The sequence below is a fragment of the Coturnix japonica genome, chromosome 7 (assembly GCF_054131305.1).
Source record: "Coturnix japonica strain WE chromosome 7, WE-NBRP24, whole genome shotgun sequence".
In the NCBI taxonomy this organism is placed as follows: Eukaryota; Metazoa; Chordata; class Aves; order Galliformes; family Phasianidae; genus Coturnix; species Coturnix japonica.
In genome coordinates this window covers 5800324-5823972 of record NC_140669.1, presented here as the reverse complement: position 1 = coordinate 5823972, position 23649 = coordinate 5800324, and the positions used below count along the sequence as shown (strand labels likewise).

General features: G+C 38.5%; 3 protein-coding genes across 15 annotated transcripts in view; 1 reads left to right on the top strand and 2 right to left on the bottom strand.

Annotated features, from left to right (window-relative positions):
* MAP3K19 (mitogen-activated protein kinase kinase kinase 19) overlaps window positions 1-5413 on the bottom strand; it is a 38009-nt gene extending 32596 nt beyond the window's left edge. For 3 of the 5 annotated variants that reach the window (XM_032445917.2, XM_085552173.1, XM_085552174.1), the window contains exons 1-5: window positions 5277-5413; window positions 2697-2767; window positions 2045-2129; window positions 1001-1242; window positions 315-358 (exon numbers count right to left, since the gene is read on the bottom strand). In XM_032445917.2, the coding sequence (XP_032301808.2) occupies window positions 315-358; window positions 1001-1242; window positions 2045-2129; window positions 2697-2767; window positions 5277-5296 (462 nt within the window). In that variant the 5' untranslated portion in view covers window positions 5297-5413. Of the gene's footprint in view, window positions 1-314; window positions 359-1000; window positions 1243-2044; window positions 2130-2696; window positions 2768-4174; window positions 4642-5276 lie in introns of those variants that run through there. The other 2 variants (XM_085552176.1, XM_085552175.1) reach the window with 2 other exon arrangements.
* On the top strand, window positions 4652-20660 carry RAB3GAP1 (RAB3 GTPase activating protein catalytic subunit 1). Of its 5 annotated transcripts, XM_015868877.3 has the most exons (25): window positions 4652-4695; window positions 4813-4868; window positions 5656-5731; window positions 6049-6181; window positions 6413-6491; window positions 6851-6970; window positions 7548-7713; window positions 8412-8511; window positions 9153-9234; window positions 9971-10039; window positions 10456-10529; window positions 11026-11118; window positions 11857-12026; window positions 12140-12238; window positions 12416-12588; window positions 13207-13261; window positions 13555-13923; window positions 14981-15118; window positions 15559-15786; window positions 15886-15982; window positions 16072-16175; window positions 16262-16377; window positions 16497-16599; window positions 18058-18078; window positions 19424-20660. In XM_015868877.3, the coding sequence occupies exons 1-25, from the start codon at window positions 4678-4680 to the stop codon at window positions 19664-19666; spliced, it is 2982 nt and encodes a 993-aa protein (XP_015724363.2). In that variant the 5' UTR covers window positions 4652-4677; the 3' UTR covers window positions 19667-20660. The 5 variants fall into 5 exon arrangements, 4 of the variants coding, with proteins under 4 accessions (XP_015724363.2, XP_015724366.2, XP_015724364.2 ...); XR_014947873.1 differs by lacking the exon at window positions 18058-18078 and having other exon boundaries at window positions 15886-15969; XM_015868880.3 differs by lacking the exon at window positions 6851-6970.
* An 816-nt stretch (window positions 20661-21476) lies between these two features.
* The window catches only part of ZRANB3 (zinc finger RANBP2-type containing 3), a 31074-nt gene continuing 28901 nt past the window's right edge, over window positions 21477-23649 (bottom strand). For all 5 annotated transcript variants that reach the window (XR_014947872.1, XM_085552186.1, XM_085552187.1 and 2 more), the window contains 2 exons: window positions 22712-22843; window positions 21477-22365 (listed from right to left, as the gene is read on the bottom strand). Coding sequence is in view for 4 of the 5 variants with exons in the window: in XM_085552186.1 (XP_085408312.1) it covers window positions 22267-22365; window positions 22712-22843 (231 nt within the window). In the remaining variant the exon portion in view is untranslated. The remainder of the gene's footprint in view (window positions 22366-22711; window positions 22844-23649) is intronic.

Below are 23649 nucleotides of genomic sequence, written 5' to 3'. Positions count from 1 at the left end.
AATTCATCAAAACTAAGCATTTAAGATGTCTAACGTACAGAATATGCAAACCTAAACTTAACTTATGTATTTCCATTTTAAAGGGCTCTATATCTTTTTAAACTGCCATCACCTTACCTGATGTAACATTAATATAATCTCAAACATTTGCTGATATAAATCATAACATTTATAAAAATACTTGGTGTTCATCTGAAAAGCTGAAGAACAAGCAGAGAAAACTACTCAGACTTCTTTTGTATCATTACTTCTAAAGTTTTCAAAGTACATAAAACTTTTAATTGTGTTTAGTTTAATACATAATACTACCTTACCTCAGACCTCTTCTTCCTGTTTTCTAGTATTGTCATATTAAACCCTTAAAAATCAAAACACATTGATGTGAATGAGCAGTTAAACAAACTACAATTTTCATTACAAAATATATCAAACTGCAGGGTTCTGAGGACCAGACATTTGTCTAACGTGTGGTTGCAGGACCTCACTATATATCTGCTATAACCAAAAGAGTGGGAAGTTACAATTGCACTTTCTATAAAACACAGTGAAATTTGGTAATATAAAAATATTTTATTCTAATAATTTAAGCAAATATTTATTCTAAATTTCAGATGTTTTCTGACTTCAACAAGTAGCTAATTAATTCAATTATGAATTGATTAATTTCCAATCGTAGGAAAAAAAGCAAAAGAGATGGCATCGTGTCCTTGCCTAGAATTCCACTGTACATTATGTGGGGTCAGTTTTATTATACAGTGAAGTGGGAATTGGAACATCTTTTTTTATGATGCTTTTCTTTATCTCCTTCATTCCCTAAATACACACACACATAATTACAGAAGGCAGGCAACATGGCTGAAGCCCACTTCATATGAAGAATTTAAACAAACAAAAAGACAGTTTGAAGTTTGAAGAAAAAGGACTTCTGAGGCGTTAGTATCTAACTTGATAGTGATGTTTCACTTTATTGAACAGTTCTGACTTTTAAATTCAAACTTACCTTGTTGCATATGTGCTCTTATCATCTGGAAAGCACCTAAATCCTTAAAAGATTTTGGAATGTTGGATTCTGGGCATGAAGCCTGTAGCAGAAAGCTGAAGTCAAAGCCATGTCTTATGAATGCTTTCTTCTGCAAGAAAGGTGGAGAGGTGTGCTGTCCCATCCGTAACGTTAACTGCTTTTTACTTTGACAACATGCCACTTGTTTATCTTGCCACAGTCTGACTGTCGGTGTTTTTTGGCTAAAAGGCAAAACCAAAAACCAAAACAGAAAATGAAAATAAGTGGAAGGTATCTACTCAGTTCAAATAACCATTCAGCTTCAGAATAATAGGAACAATAAGCTTCTATGATGCAAGAATGCCAGTGTTTTCTCATTCTTGATCCATCTAGGAAGCCGTGGCTCTCCCCAGCAGCATCTAACTGCTATGACAGTGACTGATCACAAATAACAGTGAGTAACAAACAACACAGACACAGTATGAATAGGAAAACATTGCCCCATCTTTCCCTTATTGACAAAAACTTATTGCTTCCAGCATGTATGTTTTATGAATCATCAGGAAAATATGTCAAAGAATTCTTTGTCATTTATGAGCTATGCTATGGCCCGCCTGCAAGAACAGAGGCTGTATGGACAAGACTCAGATTTCTGCCATCTGGTTTCTGAAGAATGGAAAATCCAAACATGGGGAGGAAAAAAAAATACAAACAAAAAACCTTTGATTGAAAAGAGATCGAAAATACAGTCTATCTTAAAGCTGCATGCACGACAGTTGTCTTTTTTTATTTAGGTCAAACACTGATGTAAAACTATTCACCACAAGTTATTTCTCACATTGCACCAAACCAACAGTTCATGTAGTGCAATATCCTGATCCTGCAAGGAACAGTGATTGACACTGGGAAGAAAGAAACATTTTACAACTCATATAGCTGCATCTAACATCTGGCACAAAGTAAATCTTTCCACGCTCAGACTAATTCTTGCTTTGTCTTCACTTTTGGGTACCCAGCCACAAATTAAATATTAATTCTACTTACCTGTTCTTTCTTAGAGCTCTGCATGAATCACAGATTTCTTTCACTATCCTATCTGCATTTGGAAGAGCAACAACTGCTCCACAACCTGCATCAGTACATCAGTATATTAGTACTGTACTGCATAAAACACCAGTATGTTGCATATCATTCACTCACCAGTCATGCAAAGCAAATATACTTAATTTTGGACATTAAAATATTATTGAAACGTATCAGGTGAAAAAAAAAGAGCACATTCGATTTGAGTAAAATCATATACATTTTGTTGTAAATTTTAGACATTTGAATGCTTAAACCTAAAAATAACTTCAGTTCTTTTGGTAAGTATAATAATAATTCAATCCACTTTTAAAAGCAAAGAACATCTTTAAAAAACAAACAATTACATCTCCTATTTCAGTGGAACAGAAATAGAAGAAAAAAATGTGGACAAACTCATTTAGAAAACGTATTAAAACCAAAACAAATCTCAGGGCTTTTCAAAGGCAGAAATAATTCTAAGTTTGATTACAATTTATTTTTTTTTTTTTTGTGGATGTTTGATATTAACCAACGACAAGTTCTCAAATTAATTATCCTTTTTTTAATTGTCCTTTTTCTTCTCCAGATACATATATTCCATTTCACAGATTTCATTTAATTGGTTGGGTACCTTCTATGCTTCTCCTCTTAATTTTCCGCTTTCCAGACATACTGTCCTTAGATGTTTTAAGGTCCTGAAACCTGAGAACACGTTTCATTAATTAATATCCAATCCATGCTCACAAACTAGTAGTTATATTTCATTAATTTAGGAATACTATACAAGACAACAGCAGTATTTTTAAAGTACTAAAGTTATGAACAAATTGTAATCTGACTCAACATCCAATACCCCATCCTGCAAACATACAACATGAGCAATCTCCAAGAGATGCTGCCTTAGTGGTGGTCAGCCCCTAAATGAGGTCTAGAGGAGATGCAGTCAAGCTCCCCTCTTCTGGGAGCACAGCTAAACTACTCTCACCTGTGCTCCCACAGCTGACCCAACACTTGGCTCAGCTGATTAATCAGTGGTTCAGGCTGTGATTACCAATTTTGCAAACAACTCAGTTTAAAAAAATACAGACAAAACTGTCAGATATGTGTACAAATACACTGAAATGAATATGCATTTAAAGATACATGAATGATAGCCTAGAAGTCATTAGAGTTACATGGGGTTACTGAATGCTAGAGAGAAAGATCATGAAGTCCTTAATGGAAAACTCCTTAATAATGTGCCTAATATGAATTATGTGTGTGGACTTTTTCCATCTAGAGGTAAAAAACACTTTCAGCATTCATTATACATTTTATTACAAGTTATTCCTAACAGGTACTATCGCTGGCAATGGTTTGGGTTTGTTTGCTTATTTGTTTAGCTCATAAATACCCATTTTTAGTCATAAATGCCTTTTTTCCCTTGCACTTCAGCTCAGGGCTCTCAGTGGAGCTACTAATGGGAAAGCAGCCCAGTGTTACAGTGCAGCCAGTGGTAAGATGTAAGCAACAGATGGCAGGTAGCAACTCTGTCCTTCAGAGTCCTTCAGGATTGGATTTGTATTTCCAAGTCGTGACAGAGCTCAGTGGAAACAAATGGCCCATGTAGCTCCTGCTGGATTCAGTATTTTGCCACTTACTGCCGGTCAGGAAAAGAACGTGGCCTTTGTTTCTCATTCCATCAGCAATAAGTACACAACACGCCGTCAGCATACGGCAGCCTTCCCAAGAGACTCATCCGTTTAACCCAGATTAAATTAATCATAACAATTCTACATGTCACCACCCTACATGAGAGAGAAATACTGCTAATACCAAACAGTGCTGCACCCTGACATCGGGCAGTGCTGTCATTGGAGGTTTATAACAGAGGAAGCAGAAGAGAACCAAGATCAGGGACAACTGATATTGTGTGGAACTGCAGTGGAAAGCAGCACTTTTGATTTCTCCTTATGCTAAACAGCAGATAACCCATCAGAAGGGCAATTATATGAGCCTGTTAAGGGTTATACGCTGAACTTTGCCAGACTTTCCCTTTTTTGTGTGTGTATATATAAACATATATTTAATTCAAAATAACAGCTGAACAAGTTCTCAGCTAGCCCTTACCGTGTGTTTCAGCAGCGAAGTGTGGCAGAGGCACAGATTCCACACACACCAACGTGCCGGTGGCGGCGGGGCAGCGGGCTCGGACCTCGTCTCTGTCCTTATCTCTGTTCCTTATCTCTGTCCCTATCTCTGTCCCTTATCTCTATCCCTATCCCTCTCTGTCGCTGTAGCTGTCCCAGCGGCTCGGCCGTTCCGCCGCGCTTCGTTTACACCGCGTTGCCACGGCACCACAGCCCTCTCCCTTCTCTTTCAATGCTTCCTTTACCTCTACGTCATTTTCCCTTTACAGCCAACACCTCAGCGCTCACTATGGCCGGTACATTCTCATTAATTACTCTCTGTCCCTTTGCAGGCAGCCTTAAGTATTACGTTATTTATTTGTGTTATTTATGACGGAGAAACAGCATGAAGCGCGGACTGGGGTCGAGGCGCTGTGTGAGGAACCCCCCCATCCCGCGCAGCTTCCCGTCAGCCCTTGTGGATGGGGCGGGACGCAGGGCAAGATGGCGGCGGATAGTGAAGTGAGTTGTTTGTATCCCCTCATCCCGTCCATCCCCAGGTCTCCCTCTCATTGCTTCTCTTGCTTCTCCCTCTCAATGCTTCTCCCTCTCAATGCTTCTCTCGCTCTCTCCCCGCAGCCCGAGTCGGAGGTGTTCGAGATCACGGACTTCACCACCGCCTCCGAGTGGGAGAGGTACGTGCTGCCGCCGGGCTGTGGCCGGCCCTGCATTTACATAAACAAGTCCATTTTCCAGTGAGAATATCTATGATAGAAAAGGATTTTAAGGCCTGTGTTTAAATTTGAATTTAGATTACGTGTCTAATGTGGTTTTTATTTTTCTTTAAGCAGTGAAGCAGGATTCTGTTTTGTTGCAGTACCAGACAAATGTATAACATCAGTCTCAGTTCTTCCACTCATGTTGTCTTAATGTATGATCATACCTTGATCTGAATTAAACCCTGTGTTGGCCATAACTAGGACGTTTTAATTTTAGCTGGTCGTACTTGAAACTCTTCACAAAACCAATAAGTGGGGGTGAGGGTAGGGAGGGAAGGGTGAGTAGGGGAGACAGAAAGCGTGTTCCTCTATGTTAGAAATTACCTTTTTGAGGAAAAAATCATGCTTGAAGTGTAACTGGAGCGTTCAGCAGTGAAGCAGTTGGGCTCGTGGATCCCCAGAGGTCCCTTCCATCCTACAGTTGTGTGATTCTGTGAAAATGGGAGAGACTTTATAAACACTCAACACGTGTTCATTGCTAAAAATAAGGCTTATCTGGGATGTGAAACTAAAAGCATCGCTTTATTTGTAGAGGGAAGCAGGCTATTTTTGTTGTGGTCCTTGGTATGTTACTGTTCTTTTTGCTTTGTTTTAAAGGAGTTCCCCAGTAGGACTACTTGTTGCCTGCTTTTGGGAGTTGAATTTACAACACGAGCTGAGCGAGCAATCAGGAAATATTAATACCTTTTTCCCTCCTTACTAGATTTATTTCAAAAATAGAAGAAGTGTTGAATGACTGGAAACTTATCGGGATTTCTTCAGGCAAACCTCTGGAAAAGGTCAGTTGGTCGGGTAGGGCTTCTATGGTGGTGATGGTCAGAGTAGAGGATGCATGTGCTTTAGATGTGCAGTTTCATGTGAAGGAAGTATTTACTTCTTCATTGCCTAATAATGCCGAAGACTTCTGTCCTTGAAATAAAAGCAATTAACATAGATTTTAGCATTCCGCTAACTTTAAGTGCTTTGAGAATTATCTTCATAGTAAACCATGACTAGCTGTAAAAAAAAAAGGAGAGATAGGGGAACAAATATTAACCTGAATTTATGTGATCAAGTAATAGCTTTGCTTGTTGCTTTTGCTATTTTCAATCTACAGGGTGTATACACCACAGGAACCTGGGAGGAGAAATCAGATGAAATTTCATTTGCGGACTTCAAATTCTCAGTTACACATCATTATCTTGTGCAAGAACCTGGAGACAGAGATGGGAGAGAAGAAGGTGTAGAAGGTAGCTGACAGTACTCTTTTGTGCCTGAAATGTGTCACAGGTGTTGTAAGGATATGACAGAAGACAATTGCAGAGTGTTGATTTGCATCTGTGTGAAATTTGGGGGGGATCTGATGGGTTGGACTTGACATTTCTGATTTTTACTGCATCTTACTGTGAACAAATTGCTAAAGAAGTAAACTTCTAGTTAAAGGGATGCTGATGGTCTTAGGTGTCACATTTTTTTTGCAGATGCCCTTCCTCTGCCTATGCAGGACTTGCTCTGCATGAACAATGACTTTCCTCCTCGAGCTCACTGTCTAGTAAGATGGTATGTATGCTGCCTTTCTTCTTTAACACAGAGAAGCATAGCAATAGATTGTTTTTAGGTTTAATTACAGTTCTTACTAACCGTAGTAAGAAACTCACGACTGGTACACCTGGAAAATCCTCCTAACATTCAGTAGTGTTTGAGCATTGTTGAATTCATGTAGTGCTGTGATGATCTACAGTACTGCATTCCCAGTCAGATCTTGGCCTCTGTGAAGAAGTGACACACGGCAAAATAAGAGTCATATCCTGTTGATGACAGTTGGATTATTCAGGTTATAACGTTTCTGACAATTCTGTGTTAGAGCTGGTTTATTGGAGCACACAGATATATTGCCTTTTCCCTGCTCTTTCTCTAAGGTACGGCTTACGTGAGTTTGTGGTTATTGCTCCAGCTGCAAATAGTGATGCGGTTCTTAGTGAATCAAAATGTAACCTGCTGCTGAGTTCTGTCTCTATTGCATTGGGCAACACTGGCTGGTAGGTGAAAGCATGAACTTTTTTATATGCTCAGGTATGGATAATAAATGCATACTATTTATGTAGTTCTTCATTTCATTAGGAAAAAGTATTTAGTTGTTAGTGAATTACATTGTATTTCTTGCATTTGCACCATAATGCTGTTACAAAAAGCCTTTTAAATATCCTATTACTGTGACAATATAAATACTGATTCAGTATGTTATTTATATTCACTGTTGTATGGAAATCTCAAAGGCTTATAAAACTGCTGCATTTTGCTGTGATAACTGGCAAACAGAACACAACTTTTGGAAGATTTCTTCCCTGTGAGGTAACAGTACATTTCTAGTAATTATTAGTAGCTTTTAATAATTAGAGTGAAAGCTAACAGGTCATCGGTGAATCTTTGCATTTGTGTTTCTCATGACAATTTTCAGGCTTTTTTCTCTTTAATGATGAAGTTAAGAATATTTTTCCGTGATTCGTATTAAGCATTTTGAACTGCGTTCTCCTAAGAAAAAACATATTCTAAAAAATAGGGTGTTTAAAAGGCTATGAGATGGCAGAGATAATCCCAAATGTGGATGTTTTACAGCCAGGTGCCATTGTTTGTGCAAATACATCAGAAATGGCGACGCATGTATGTTGGAGAGTGTCAGGGTCCAGGAGTCCGAACTGACTTTGAAATGGTTCATCTTCGTAAAGTGCCCAGTCAATATACTCACTTATCGGGATTGCTGGATGTCTTCAAGTCCAAGATTGTAAGTGCATCTGTATACACATACCTGATATTAAGAATCATTATTCTGTTACCGGGCTGCTGTTCATTTACTTCTGTCTTTTAGCGAATTGTTCTTTAAGGATCAGACATACCGTCAATACCAACAGAGTATCTTCCCAGATATTGTTGCTCTGTATCTAGTAGTAGAAATTAAAAAAAGTTATTATTTAGTTCTCTACTGGCTTGTGAAGGAATCTTTCTGTTTTGCAGCCTACTTTCAATAGAGATAAGCTCTATTTGCTGTTTAGAAGGAGAGGGGAAGGCTGAGGTGTGTTTGTTCTGATATTTGTTGCTCCAGCACCCAACCTACTATAAATGAAGAACAACAATGTGATTGTGTGATCTGAAGAGTCTGAGAAGACTTCTGTTATGGCTGACTACCAACATTAGCTGTAATGCACTGAAAAAGTTCTTATGGAAAAACTGACATATTCTGTGCTAGTTACTACGTTGCCAGCTGAATAGAGCTTGTAAAAGTTGCATTGGCTTTGGAGTGTATATATATATATATATACACACTTAGTTTTAGCACAGGTGTCTTGCTAAGCAGTGGCTTTATTGGTAATTCCTGAGGGTTTTGTCATTCCAATGAAATTTATGGTAGTTTGTGTTAGAATTACTTAAGTTCTGTATGAGGATATTTTAGAGGATGTGGGCTTAACAATGAATGTTTTCAAGGGATGCCCGTTGACGCCACTGCCTCCAGTTAGTATGGCTATTCGGCTTACGTATGTGCTTCAAGATTGGCAACAGTACTTCTGGCCGCAGCAGCCACCAGGTGGGAGTTTTGTGACCATATAATAACCTGTCTTAAGATAAACAGTAAATGCTAAAGAAAATGTTTCACAAGAGTACTGGTCATTTTTTTCAATAAAATGGCTGATTTTAATGCTTTGCTATTTATTAACAATAGAAAGAGGTGAAAATCTTGCATAGACCTTGCTTGAGATGAAACTTTGGATTATTTTGTTGTTATTAAGTGAAGGAGTTAGGTTTTTTATGTAGAAAAAACTGCTGATCAAGCCTTTTTTTTTATTAGCTCCTGTTGAGGGGAGAGGTGAGGAAAAATAACATCTTCAATCTGAGGTGCATATATGAGGCTTGATAAGTTTGCACCAGTGATGGCACTTAGAAAAAAACAGTGTTAGATTGCTTACTTAGTAATCTCACAGTGAGCTCTCATGTGCACCTTGGTGGTCATTCTTGAGTTTCAAGGATTTGTTCTTACCAGACCTACTCATATATAGCATTTGGGTAAGTTAATAATCTGTTCTGTCTTTGGCTATGTGCTAGGATTGCATTTTTATTGCTCTGTCATCTTCAGTTATTTTCTGGTCAGTCATACTTTGAAATTCAAATGATATGCTTTTTCAAAAACCCCATGAATTCTGTGTGGAAAATGTGTTGATTTATGTTCAGATATCGATGCTCTTGTTGGAGGAGAAGTTGGAGGTCTTGAATTTGGGAAGTTACCGTTTGGTGCCTGTGAGGATCCTATCAGGTAAGATAAAAGTTCAAAAAACTGGTTTATTTTTTTATAACTTCAAGGTATGTCATTTGAGCTTTGCTTTCCTATCGCTGGCTGTGTCAGTAGCAGAATGCTATATTATCCAAGTACGTGCTCTAATAGCAAATAACACAACTTGGCAAGTGATATAATGGTATTAGAATTGCATTTCATGAACGTTATCATGGCATCATAAACTTACAGAGTACTTAGTTTGTCCCTGAAACTGTTACGTTGGAACACGTGTTAACTGGAGAAAACTTTAAGAATCATATGCTTTCATTCAGCATTTGGACCTGGTCATTTATTTTACTGTTAGATGTGTAGAACACTTTACGTGAGAGAGTGTGTTAACTGAATTGTTACAATGCTTCTTATGTCTTCTTCTAAATACTCCATCACTACTCAGCAAATCAAAGGATCATTTAATGTATTAGACAATATTAAAGCTGTAGGCAAGTTGTGTAGGTTTTTCTTGCTGTACTGGGATACCTAGAGGATACTGCACAATCTCTCCTTTTATGGAGAAGAGTGGTGAAAGAGACTTGTGTGCCAGCTGCTAGTAAGGCTGAGCACAGCGCGGGGTGATGTGCTGTTGAATGAACAGAAGTGAGGAAACCTGCTGAAAATATGCACTGTTCTGTGCTTAGCTACAAAACCCACATAGGGATTTAAATAGCCATGTAAATCAAGATCTTGAGTTTGATAGACACTTGTCTTGTTGTTTCAGTGAGCTCCATCTAGCCACCACATGGCCTCACCTAACAGAAGGTATCATTGTCGACAATGATGTCTATTCGTAAGTATTTTGTTTGAATTGCAAATACTAGATGTGTAATGAGGATAGCAAGATTTAGAATGTGGAAGGCATTAGGAGTTCACTGATCATCACTCATCCCTGTTCTTAAAGAGGAAGAACAATGTACGCTGGTACATCAGAAAGGTAAAAAAGAATTGTGGTCTACAGTTTCAAGTAATGCAAAAATAATTTTTCAATGGATGATTTTACTTAAAATTGAGCTGAGAGGTTCTTTTTTAATTCATGTCATTTATGTACGTGAAAACAGATTCTTGCTTACATTTTAGAATGCTTTTCATGTTCCTTTGTATAATTAGGTGTATATTATGACTTCACAACTATGAAATTTTATTTAAGAATTCAGTGCTCATCTCTTGTATATCTGTGGTTACAGAATTAAACTTCTTTTTTTCTAGTGACCTGGATCCTATTCAAGCACCACAGTGGTCTGTGAGAGTCAGAAAAGCAGACAATCCTCAGTGTCTATTGGGTAAGACATCAGTTTTGTATCTTCTTGTATTGCTTTTAAGCTATTAAGTTTAGAAGTTAGAACTGAATGATTGATTCCTAATGACCTGGTTCCTCACTCCCTGAATTTCTTTGAGTGTACTGTATTTTGGGCTTCTTTTTCCAAGAACACAAGCTTTGCAAATAGGTTAGTCTACATCTGTGTACTATTACCTTTAGTGCTATTCTTACTTCATCAGGTTTTAGAGAATAAATGTTTACTGTGTATGTTCTGTTCTGCTATGCAAGGTGCAGCTTGCTTCGAGTGAGGTCTGTGCTGTGGAGTGGTGGCTGTTAAGAGTCTAGCAGTGCATTTTCTGATACGTCAGTTGTCTGGTTTAAGGATATTTTGTGCTTTAGAACAGATTGTGTTCATTCAGTAGAAAGAGGAAGTTATCATCTGTCAGGAATGACTTGATGGTTAGCTGAGTGTTCAGTGAGATTTTAGTCTAGTTGTTCAGAAACTGTTTCTCTTATAGGTGACTTTCTTAATGAGTTCTTCAAGCTTTGCCGTCGGAAGGAGTCAACTGATGAAATACTTGGAAGGTCTGCATTTGAAGAGGATGGAAAAGGTAAAGCTGAAATCTTGTTGGCTTATGTTACTTGATTGTTATTCATTTCACAAATGGAAAGGAGCTAGCTAGTTAGCTTTAGAAAATCACAGAATCACAGAATGACCTGGGTTGGAAGGGACCTCAAGGATTATGTAGTTCCAACCCCCTGCCTAGCAGGGCCACCAAACATACACCTTTACTAGATCAGGTTGCCCAGGGCCCCGTCCAACCTGGTCTTGAACACCTCCAAGGATGGGGCATCTACATGTTAGACTCTGTAGAGTATGTATTAATTCTAGTGCCTGACATAGTCTCTTCAGTCCTCCCTTATCTCTCATTTCCTTAAGATGTCTGCCAAGATGAGGTTTTTACAGATTACTGGTAATTATTCGCTTAAATTCGTTTTTATACTTTTTAGCAGTATTAATTCATTGTCTTTGGAGTTGGTTAATACTATGCCTGTCGTTATCTGCAAGTATGCAGAACTTGCAGTAGGTGGCAGGCACTACCTACAACCAACCCCATCTTCATTCAGAAAAAATAAATCCAAGGTGGCTGGTCTGTGACTCCTTTGTGACTCCTGGTTCTAATGTATAACTCTGTGACTAAGAATAGTTTGTATCAAGGATCAAATGTTAATAGCACGAGGACATAGCCTAGGCTAACAGGGTGTTAAAAATCAATGTGGGAAGTATAGATTGATTACAACAGGAGGACCTTGAGTTGATTTTGTTATGTTTTCTTTTAACTGCATAGAGGTTGCTGATATCACTCATGCTTTGTCGAAGCTCACTGAGCCAGCGCCTGTCCCAATCCATAAACTGTCTGTCACAAATATGGTTCACAGTGCAAAGAAAAAAATTCGCAAGCACAGAGGTGTAGATGAATCGCCTTTGAACAATGAAGTTTTGAACACTATTCTTCTGGTAAGTGAGCAGATTTAATTTAAAGAAAAAATGTTTTTGATGTCAGTCTTTCTATTTGAATTGCATTGATCCGCTTCTTGAAACAGCCTGAGTTTAAATTTTATTTCTTCAAGTTCTTATTTCCTGATGCTGCTGACAAACTGGCAGAGGGATTTGAAAGCAGAGCTGGCACTTCATCGGGAAGCAGTCCTCCTCCAGAGAACGAGGATTACGTAAGTTATACTTGACAGAGGGAAGACAGGGAGGGAATGCGATCTTTAGTGCATGTTAGTACAGACTTTGTTTTATAATTGATAATTTTGGAAAGATATAAAGAACACACAGATTGTATGGTTTTGGAGAAAATGCCATTCATTCTCTATTCCCGCTTTCTCTTATTTCCTATATAGAATCTCTTCAGTCAGTTTAAGTCTGCTCCTTCTGATAGTCTGACATACAAACTAGCTTTGTGTCTTTGTATGATAAATTTCTACCATGGAGGAGTAAAAGGAGTGGCACATCTTTGGCAAGAGTTTGTGTTAGAAATGCGCTACAGATGGGAGAACAACTACCTTATTCCAGGGTAAGATTTATTTAATTGCAAATTCTGTCTGCTGCTTTTATTATCTTTCCTTCCTGAAGCAAGAAAGGAGAAGGAATAGGGAAAGAAACTGCACACTCCATTAAACAGGAGATGTCTGAAGGAAGCTCCAGTTAAAAGACCATTCCATTGTTGGGAGGAAAAAGAAGCTTATGCAAATGCTTAGCTTCCAAATTATCAGGTAAAAATGAAGGAGCTGATATAATGAGGAATTTGTTTGTTTTGTGGTGTAGTTCCACCAGTTTCCTAAGGGAGCTGTTCCCAGTTCCTGTTGGTGTAGCTGCCCTTTCAGGTGGACAATGCTATCTCAGCTGTCATACAAATAGAAAACTGACCTTGCAGAGTCTGTCTGCTTTATACTGCTACAATTGATCTCTGAGCTTCAGAAATGATCTCTGGGAAATAAATGTTTAAATTCTGTGTTCGTTCAGTCGCTAGCTCGTCTGCTGGGACTATAGAAGAGCTGCGTGGTGGAAGAGGTGGGGGTGGGTTTGTTGTGGGTATCTGCCCCTTTCCTGGATCTCAGATGATTTAAGACCATGTGTGTGTGAAACATTCAATTTCATAATTGGTAATAGTTACACTTCTACCTTTTGTTAGATTAGCTAATGGCCCTCCCGATCTGAGATGCTGTTTACTGCATCAGAAGCTTCAGGTAAATATCCCAAATTTCAGAATGATTTTTCTCCTAAAGAAACAGCCTAAGTCATAACCATTATTATTTAAATATGCTGGTTTTTTTTTTTAGATCTAGTTATGCTTTTATCACTTGGTCCGGACCTCCATTTCTTGGCAAAATCTTTGTTATAGCACCAGTTCAGTGTGATTAGTGTCTTTTGGAATTGTAAGAGATTTTTAGTGATTCTTCAAGTTTCTCTGTGATGATTTTTTTTCTATAAAAGAAGTAATTTCTAAACACTTTTTTTCCCCCTCCATTTAACTTGTCAGATGTTAAACTGTTGTATCGAAAGAAAGAAAGCAAGAGATGAGGGGAAAAGGGGAAGTATGTCAGATCGTTCACCTGGTGGTTCTGCTGGTGATCCTGGAAAAGGAGCAGAGTCTGGAGATAACCTGAAGGAGACTGATAAAGAAGTTGGCAAGTCTTGGGATTCCTGGAGTGACAGTGAAGAGGAATTTTTTGAGTGTCTGAGTGACACAGAAGATCTGAAAGGAAACGGACAGGATAATGGAAAAAAAGGAGGAGCAAAAGAAGGCAGCAAAGAGCCTGTAAACCTAAAACCAGAAGGCCGTCTGCATCCTCATGGGAAGCTGACACTGCTGCATCCTGGAGAACCTCTCTACATTCCCATAACACAGGTTAGATAACCAGAGCTCAGCCAAATGCATGGTGTGGCTCTCAAGCAGTATGATTCATTCTCAGGATTGTGAAGTTGCATGTAATTTGCAGATTATATATTTGGACCTAAAACTGTGGAGTGGTTCTGTCTTAAGAACCGATTTTCAGTATTTATAACTTGGTGAAGCTGTTTAAAGTCAAAGCTTGCATGCTTTTACCAAGTTTAACTCAAAACAAGTTTCTTTCATTTGAAATGATAACTGAGCTGTCTTGTCTACCTCGCACTCTGTTGTTTTTTTCCTTATTTCCAATTCCTAAGGCATCTTCCATTCCCTCCCTATTTTTTTTTCTTACGTTTCTGTGGTGTGACACACTTAAGACTCCATGTGTTTGGTCATCCAAGCTGGTAGTAATTTCCATCAGACGGATCAGAGTACTGGATCAGTTTTTCTGTTGCTGCTTGTCTTTTAGAGGCACACTGAGAAATATTTCAGAAGGCCATAGTCATCAGCGCAGGACCTCACTATCTAGAGCAGGTTTCCCCCAGTGAAGTAGAAGCTTTATCTAACCCTGATTTTCTTGTAGAGGGGTGACATAGGAAACGGTGGCGTCAGAGGAAGTGATGTGAATTCAGCCATGCACGAATACAGTGGTTTTCATTTGAGAGAAATTTTCCCACCTGATGTTGCTGCACATGGGTGCAAAGAACAAGCAGAGAGCAGTGAGGCAGAATGTCATCAGTTATTGATGTGCTGTCAATATCAGTGGCAAGAATTCTGCGTTTCTTTACCATGGTGGTCTAATCAAAATAGCGTCAGACTTAATCTGTTGTTTTTTTGTATTATGACAGTGTTTCTTTCTAACATTACTTCATTCTCAGGTAGTGTTTGTTTTGCTTGTTAGCGTCCTTTTCAGATGCACAATTTCAGGTTAAACAGTTTAAGCCAAAGAAACTTATGGTTATTTCCTTAAAGTACAAATTGCGTACAGTGACGGGGAGCTGCCAGCCTCTTCTTCCTTAGTTAGGGCTAAGATGAGAAACTATTGATGAACTTGCCGTTTTCTGTCTTTGCACAGGAGCCAGCACCCATGACTGAGGATTTGCTGGAAGAACAGTCCGAGGTTCTGGCAAAACTTGGGACCTCAGCAGAAGGTGCACATCTTCGAGCACGCATGCAGAGTGCCTGTTTGCTCTCTGATATGGAGTCTTTCAAGGTAGTACTACTTGAAAAATTCCATGAGCCTTTGAGGTCCTTTTCAACCCAAGCCATTCTAAGATTTTCTGATAAAAACTTTGTGAAAATGTAATGTTTCTTGCATATATATAAAGTACCAGGCAGAGGCCTGACTTCACAGTATGACTTCAAGTTTGCCTGCAGTAACGTGTGAACCTCCTGTTTTTTTGGAGGGGGGAATAAGAGGAAGGTTTCTTTTTGCTGATGGTGTGGGTTCCACATACCTTCCTCTCACATCCCACTCCACTGTTTTGGTTTGCATTTGTTTTTTTTCCCTCATCCAGGTCTCTTTTCTAGTGTACATTTTGCTGTGAACAAAATTCCCTGAATTTCTTGCTCATAGTGTGTGGTGTGCCCTCAAATCTATACTGGATATACAGGATTTTGTCAGGTACAAATGTAATGTCATCTTCATTCCAGGCAGCTAACCCTGGCTGTTGTCTGGAGGATTTTGTGAGGTGGTACTCTCCTCGGGATTACATTGAAGAGGAAGTGGTTGATGAAAAGGGAAATGTGGTAATTAAAGGTGAGCTGAGTGCCCGAATGAAGATCCCTAGCAACATGTGGGTAGAGGCCTGGGAGACTGCAAAACCAGTCCCAGCAAGGAGGCAGAAGAGACTCTTTGATGACACTAGAGAAGCAGAGAAGGTAACAGTTCTGTGGCTAATGGTAGGTACTCATCTTTTGAACTTAACTTTATGAGAAGCAGTTTTGATCATCAATATATTAATTTTTCTGTTTTTAAAGGTACTTCATTACCTCGCCATTCAGAAACCAGCTGACCTTGCACGGCATCTCTTGCCTTGCATCATCCATGCGGCCGTACTCAAGGTAAAGGAGGAAGGTAAATAATGTTTAATAAATTATTATGGTATTTTAGGTTGAATGCTAACGCAATATTGAGAACTTGTTTGGTTCTTTTCCTCCTAACAGAAGTATTAGAAGACATATCTTCAGTTAAGAAGATTATTAAACAAATAATATCCCACTCCAGTAAAGTTCTACGATTTCCAAATCCAGAGGACAAGAAGCTAGAAGTAAGACTTCTATGTTGGTTTGTGCTGGAAACTTGATAGACTTGTTGGTGGGAATGTTAAGAGTAAATCTTTCTATTAAACTACAGGAAATCATTGCTCAGATTATGAGTGTGGAAGCTATCATTGCCAGGGCCAGGTCTTTGAAGGCAAAATTTGGAGTAGAGAAATGTGAAAATGAGGAGGAGAAGGAAGATCTTCAAAGGTGACCGATTTCATGTATTTATTTATGTATTTAATTCCCTTGAGTTGTTTTGTTTTTTCCTCTTATGTTCTTTTTAATGGTGTCAGAAATACTAAAGAAATAATCATTTGTACCATCAGATTTGTGAACTGTCTCCTGGAGCAGCCAGAAGTGTCAGTTCTTGGTGCAGGAAGAGGACCTGCTGGCAGTGTTATTCACAAGCTGTTTGTGAATGCTCAGAGGGTAAGAGAGTTCTTGACTGCTGTGCTGATGTCTCAAACCATTTAAATGCAATAAGTTAACATTGATGGCTGTTTATGTTGTCTACATATATCCATGTATTTTTATAAATGTGACTGCATTTTTGGGTGTTTTTTTGTTTTTTTTTATGTACAGTGTGATTTTAGCTACAGCTCCCACCAAGAGTAGATGAGCTGGGATGTGAAACTTGAAAGGGAGTTGAGTAGATAGAGCTGTCATTAATGTTTGATTTTACTTTGAATAACAGTAACGCAGTTAGGGCACAAATTTCTGCTTCAGTGAAGTGGTGTAATATATACAACGTTATAGCAAGAACTGCTGAGCATATTGATGGTTTCACATGGAATGCAGAGAAGCATGCCATAATATTAAATACTCATTGACTGAGGCTTATATTCAAATACTTTCTGGTATGGAAACTTATGTGTTTTCTTAAGAAAAGTGTCAGTTCTCTCAACTCTGCATTTGCTTTATTTACTGCTGGTGTTGTATCTGCTTTCTTGAAATCTTTCCTCATTTTATATTTTTATAAATAATGTCTTTTTCCTTAAGAAGTTTTTAAGATAATTGGTTTGGTAAGTATTATTCATGGACTGCAGTCAGCCTACAGCTTCTCTCAGAATTTCAGCTACCTGTAGCAATCAAAATTTAACTGCAGTGTTAATAACAAGGTGGCATAATGTTGCAGACATCTTAAAGTCTGAAACCGTGATTAGAGATCACTGCTGGAAAAAATTGAAGTGTGGATGCCTTAATAGTAACCTGTAGTATTCTGCAACTCAATGTAAAAAGGACCATTCTGAAAACAGTCCGTGGTTATTTTGATAAATAAAAATCAGAACATTTGTTGTACCCTTAGAAGTTTAGTCTGTATTGAAAGCTGTGTTGCAAATCTCAACATGTAAAAGCCAACTTTACTTAAAACCATTCCTCATAAAATTTAAGATTATGCCCTGTAAATGTATGTGAGTGTATGTACTTCCTTTTTAAATAACGTATTTTGTTTTAGAAGTTCAATTTCTAATGTTAACAATGAGTAAAGATATATGTAATTTCTAGAGTTTAGTAGCTTACAGCCACCTCCCACTTGCTGCTGGTCCCTGTTAAGACTTCTTAGTGGGATAGGAGTTAACTTGCTACAGGAAAGCACGTTTAACATTAAAATTAATTATTTTGGTAGAACGTTGTTTTGGAATTAGAAGTTGAATGATTTCATTGTTCCTTACCTTTTGAATCTGGACTCAGAGTCTCTGGGTTGTGTAAAATATCTTCTATTCTCAATCTTTCTCAGGGAAAATATGATAGCAGGTGCATGCTCTTAGAAGTAGAGTGCATGATGTCTCTTAAACCTACAGTCTCCTTCTAATCTCTTGTAAGTCATCTCTGACTTGCCTTTGTTTCTATCTTTTATCACTGGTTCTTTTCTCATCCCTTTTCAAGCTGACTGAATCTTCTGATGAGGTAACCAACTTTGTCCCTCATTTCCCACTCATCTTCCTTAGCTGCGTAGAGTTGAAGCTTTTGATAGATAGAATACAGCATCCTGATGTGGTTGGTACTGTAGTTCAAGTTACTGAGCAAAAAATTAATACTGTGTTTCCAGAATGGTTTTTCCTCATTCAGACTTTCTTTTAGAGCCTATCAGGAAGTGAAAATAAAAAGAAATTTAAAAAATAAAAACAAGAACAAAAAATGCAAATGTTCCTTCAGGTTAATATTAATACTCACTGATGCTGAAATATGTGGCCTTTGTTTTATACTCTTCTCTTGCTATTTTATTTTATTTTATTTTTTTGCCTATTAAGCAGCCAGATGCTCTGGGGGAAGGTAATGATGTACAGTGCTGTGTGGATGTCACAGTCCAGCTGCTACCTGAGAAACTATTGAGATAGATAGCAAAGCTTATTAAAACTACTGAAACTTTTGGACAAAGGTATAGAGGTGTTCTGAGAGGAAGAACTAGAGTAATTGAAGTATAGCAAAGGGAACATCCTCTCTGTTTTCCTGAACTGTTTTTGGAAGAACACATGAGACTTGTCCCTGGTGATTGACCCTGTGTTGAAGGCTGCAGAGCCAGGCAGAACTGGTTCCTGCTCTTGAGGGCTGGATGGGTGAGAGCTGGAAGCAGAGGGAGTGCATAGGTCATCCTGTGGGTTCTTTTATGATGTCCTAGTGCTTAGTTAAGGAGGTCAGTACCTGGTTAGGCTGTTGGTGTGTGTGTATGCCTGTTGAGCCATCAGGAACAGCCAGGAGGAGAACTATGCCACTCCTGGTATGCAGTTGTATTGTTGCTGCTTACTGGCAATGAGTAGAGATAGAAATTGCCTAATGTTCTGTTTGCTTTGTGATGTAACCTTAGCAAGCCTCTTTGGTTGCGTAGAGCACATTTAAGTTAGGTGCTGAGTTTCAAAGGCAAGTGACTTTTTGTCAAGACTTGAGTTGTCAAGGCTCTGGTTACTTCTACAATGAGGGCGGCTTGACCACAAGCGTAGCAATGAAGAGCTGAGGCCAGTTTCCTGTCTGAGAAAGGGTTGTTTTGTGTGGTGGAAACCCTTATTTCATGCTTTTCAAAACTCAAGGAGCTTAATCTGGGCTGAGCATTACCATCCATGTACAAAGGTTCTTCCATCTGATTGTGGACAATTTATTTCTTGACATCCCATTACTGTCTTGCTCTCTGTTATATGTAAAGCCTTCTGATATTTACCATTGCTGATCTTCCTTTTTTCCCTCTTACAAATTCTTTTCTGAATTCTAATTACAATGAAGAGCCTGCCCTGTAATTGTATTTCTGCTTTTATTTAAGATTTCTGCAGTGCCTCCGCTTGATGAAGAGCTGAGGAGATCAGGTTCAGCAGATGAGCGAAGACTCAACACAGGTTCCATGTCAGATTTCCCACCGCCCACAGGCCGGGAGATCATTTTGCGCACAACTGTGCCCCGTCCTGCACCTTATTCTAAACCATTGCCCCAGCGTATGTACAGCGTGCTTACAAAGGAAGATTTTCGACTTGCAGGTGCCTTTTCAGCAGATACAACTTTCTTCTGATGTAACTGTAGCTGTGTTACCTTGTGTGTCTTCACAAGTAGAATGTTATTCATTTTCCTTCAGGGAAGTTAACACTTAGATATCTATCTACCAGCTTGTGGTGAGGAGAAAATAAGGTTGTCATTAGTGACAGAGAGTAATATTCCCAAGGACAGACCTCAGCTGGGGCTTGAGAAGAATGCCTACAAATGCTCCATCTGGGAGGTCTGGAGGGGCTGCAGCAGGAGTTTTACTCAGAACTTCGGGGAAAGAAAGTTTAGCCATCCCCCTCTGTCCAAATGGAGCACATGTTTTTGCATTAGATTGTTAAATTATGGATGTTAATGGGCCATACGCAAATACATACTGTTCAAATTTATGCAGACTGTGCTGCTTTACAGTTCTTTATCAGACTTGATAAAGTGACGTTAGCCTACTTAAATTGATGTGCAGATGTTAATTTGTATTTATTGCTAAGCACAAATATTGAGCTCACTATTTTTTCAGTTAATCTGTGAGTTGCAAATACTTCTAAAATACCCTTCATTTTAAAGTGTACAGTACATTCTAGTCCATGCCTAACTCTCATAGGCTTGCAACAGTTGTCTGAATAAAGATCTTGTCTTTGGGCTATGAGCTACTATAATCCTATTATAGCATTAAGCCTAACTCAGTTTTAGATGCTTTATATCCTTCCCTGCATGCAAGGGCCAAAGCTGTATGTAAATTACATGTACAGAGGTGTTTTAAACCAAAGTAGAGCTTACAGTAGAGACCATTTAAATGTACTCTGTCTTTGATCTGATATGATAAAACAATTCTATTACATGCTGTAAATTAAACCCATTGAATATCATGTGAACACTACAACCTGTACGTGCCAATGTTGCTTTACAGTGATCTTACTATGTTTTAATCAGAATCAGCAGATCAGAGATACTTTACAAAACGAAATGTAAAAAACTATGGTATGGTTGACGTTACTCAATAAATCTGAACTTACTGGTTCTCAGAACTTTTCAGGTTGGAGTGGTTTTATCAAAATACTACTTAAATGTCATACTTCTATAGTTTGATACAGGAGCAAACTTCCTTGTGACTATATCACACATAAAAAGTTAAGTTCCATCTATCTCAAATACTTATTAGTATGCATCAAGTGAAAATGTTAAGGATGTTAACTTTCTTTAGAGAAAATCTTGCCCTAGGGCTTTGTCCCACAGGCTTCTTGGGTTTATATGAGGCAAATGCCTTTGTCTTTATTAAAAGGCCAGTTCAGCTGTTGCTTATCTGTCTAACTTGGTAAGTAATTAGTTTCACTAGGCTAATTACTCAGTAAGTTTAAGATTACTTACCATTTTCTTGTACTCTTGTTTTGTTCCTCTCCTTTATGCTTTCTTAGTGCATTTTTACATTACAAAAGCAGCCTTGCCTCCTGTATAGGTTGAATAAGCTTGAAAACACTTCATTTAGCTATCAGGCTTTTACTGGTGGTTGGTCTTTCAACTGCCTGAGTCGCTGCTTCACTTTGGCATGCTCAGAGAACGTGAGTGCTGTAATATTTTCCATCAGCTGCTTAGACATGTTTGGGTCTCCTGGAAAAGTCCAGTCATTTTAGTTTATAGAAAATGGTATATTTGCAACAGTACCATCTTAATCTTTACCTGAGAAAAGCTATGTGCAAAACAAAGAATTTTCTCATAAGGGTGGAAGCATTTCAATGTACTTGGACTAAATATGCCTGGAATTGTAAACGACATAGTACTTCTAGAGAAAAAATGATGTGTGGTGTGCTGATAACATACAAGGGGCACAGGAAGGCACCAAATCGTTAGGATGATGCTGTTTTATTTGAAGTAACTGTTTAGAAAGCCACTTAAACAGTGCAAAATAACCATCAGCTCTGCAATTTCCTTAAAGAGAATATGGCTGTAGCCTTTCCCAGACATGACCTTGGATGAGACAGGGAACAATGGATATTATTATTTCTCATGAATAAGCCTTAAATGTTAGCTGTTTTAAACAGACCTTTCAATAAACACCAACTGAAAGTGCCCAGGTCTTTTACACCAACTCAAATGAAACTACCAGGTCCTTCATAGCCCCTCCCCAGGCTGCTATTTACATTTCTGTGTAGTTATGATACAGTTTCAGAAGATACAAATCACCTGCTTTGTTGCTTTCATAATAGGGAGCAGAGCCTGTGTTTTCTCTAGTAGCTTTGATAGCAAGAATAAAAGAAGCAGTTTTAACTAAAATAGCGCCCTGTGGTCCTTAATAACCCAGTACAGCTGAACACCATAAGACTAACATGAATTTCAGCAGCGCTTCCTCCAGTTCTTACAGTTGTAAATGAACTAATATGAAAATTGTAGTACTTCAAAACTGCAGAGGTTATATGCAGAAATTCAGCTTTAATCTGCAGTGCCATAAAAATGTAACCGTGATTGAGTGCCTTGCATGCATTCATCCAAGGCCCGAAATCAGTATTCTGAATGATTTTTTGTTTTTCTTGCACATCTTCCCTACCAGCATAAAAAACTATTTTTTAAAGTGCTTGAGGAAAACTATGTAACTATAGTAATTCCTGAGTTACAATGTAACTGAGTATACTTAGAATTTTACTTCTTCACAAGAAACTTTGTGATATCACAACCATACTTTGTTGTCAAAGAGCGTCTCTTCATCTGACTTCTTTCCTTGGCCTGTTCTGCAGTTCTCTGAAAAAGAGTGAAATAGGTCTGGTCAGAAAACAGTTACATGGCAGCTAACGGGCAAGTATTAGGCCACAGCTTTAGATTTCAATCTAATTTTGCAGCAAGTGACAAATAAAATGCAAATGTTTATTAAGGTGACATTTTTCCATTTGTGAGTAAACTGTTCAGTGCTGCCTTTTATGTTCACTGGTGCCTTCCCGAAAGGAGAAAAGTAGCACCGTGCTGTAGACAAGGCAGCATAGAGAAGCTTGTATTAGTTGAGTACAGACTAAATGAGTAACATCAGGTATTTCTTACTAAAGGTTTTCAGCTGCCCAAGGGTGATGATTTCTGACTGTACCACACTGACCTCTCTGTGGCAGACTGTACACAGAGTCTGAAGGTTTTCCAGGGAACACTGTCCTCCTCCGCTGTAAACAGGCCTGATGTGATCCACCTGCCAGAACTGACCTTCTGTTGGGTTTGTTATCATTTCATTCAACTGCAGCAAACAAAGGGCAAGACAATGGAAACCTTAGATATTCCTCCTGAGCTACATCTTCGTTCTACAGGAAGAACGATAAAACTGAGCAAAGTAGCTATTAATATTATTTATACTAATAATAATATAATGTTTATAATCAAAGGAAGTGTTAGCATTTGTTATTCCCAGCGTAGAAGCAAACAGCTATAGTTTTAATGGGCATAATTCTACCTAGTCTGCAGCATGCAGTGGTGGATCAAAGTAAAACAGAAGGAAAGGTTTTCTTCTTTATTTTAAAAACTTACAACCAGCAACTTCTGAAGTAGAATTTCAACTTCACAACAGGACAAAAATATGGCATCTTTATTTTGGAACTAAAATGTTCTTTGTATATGGATATTCTCCCTTCCTGTTCCACAGCAAAAAGGCAATTAAAATCTAGGAAGAGCGGGAGTAGTTCTGAATATGTTCTGAGGTTATAGCGGGGGAAACTGTGACACCTGGCTTTTGTTCAGCTACTAGCAAACATGCTGGGAAGTAGCAATAACCTGGTACTATTTGCCACGTCCATTCCTCAATTCGGTTTCATAACCACATTTCAGTTAAGATCAGCTGCAATATTTACATCCCTGAGAATCAGAGTTCTGATGCCTGTCCCATTTAGAGACCAACAACGTGTTTATGTCTTTGAAGACATATGAGGACAAGGATTTTGTTGTTCATTTGCACAGTCTGTCATTGGTGCTGGGTAACTGTCTTTATCTTATGTCTTTAAGTACACCATTTTGGATTTCTCTGAACTACGACCTACAGCTATTATGGAA

Excerpts from the sequence above, each read along its gene's own strand:
- RAB3GAP1 (XM_015868877.3), top strand. Across the intron at positions 6,492-6,850 it reads GCTCACTGTCTAGTAAGATG|GTACGGCTTACGTGAGTTTG; the intron begins GTATGTATGCTG and ends TCTTTCTCTAAG. Across the intron at positions 12,589-13,206 it reads AACAACTACCTTATTCCAGG|ATTAGCTAATGGCCCTCCCG; the intron begins GTAAGATTTATT and ends ACCTTTTGTTAG.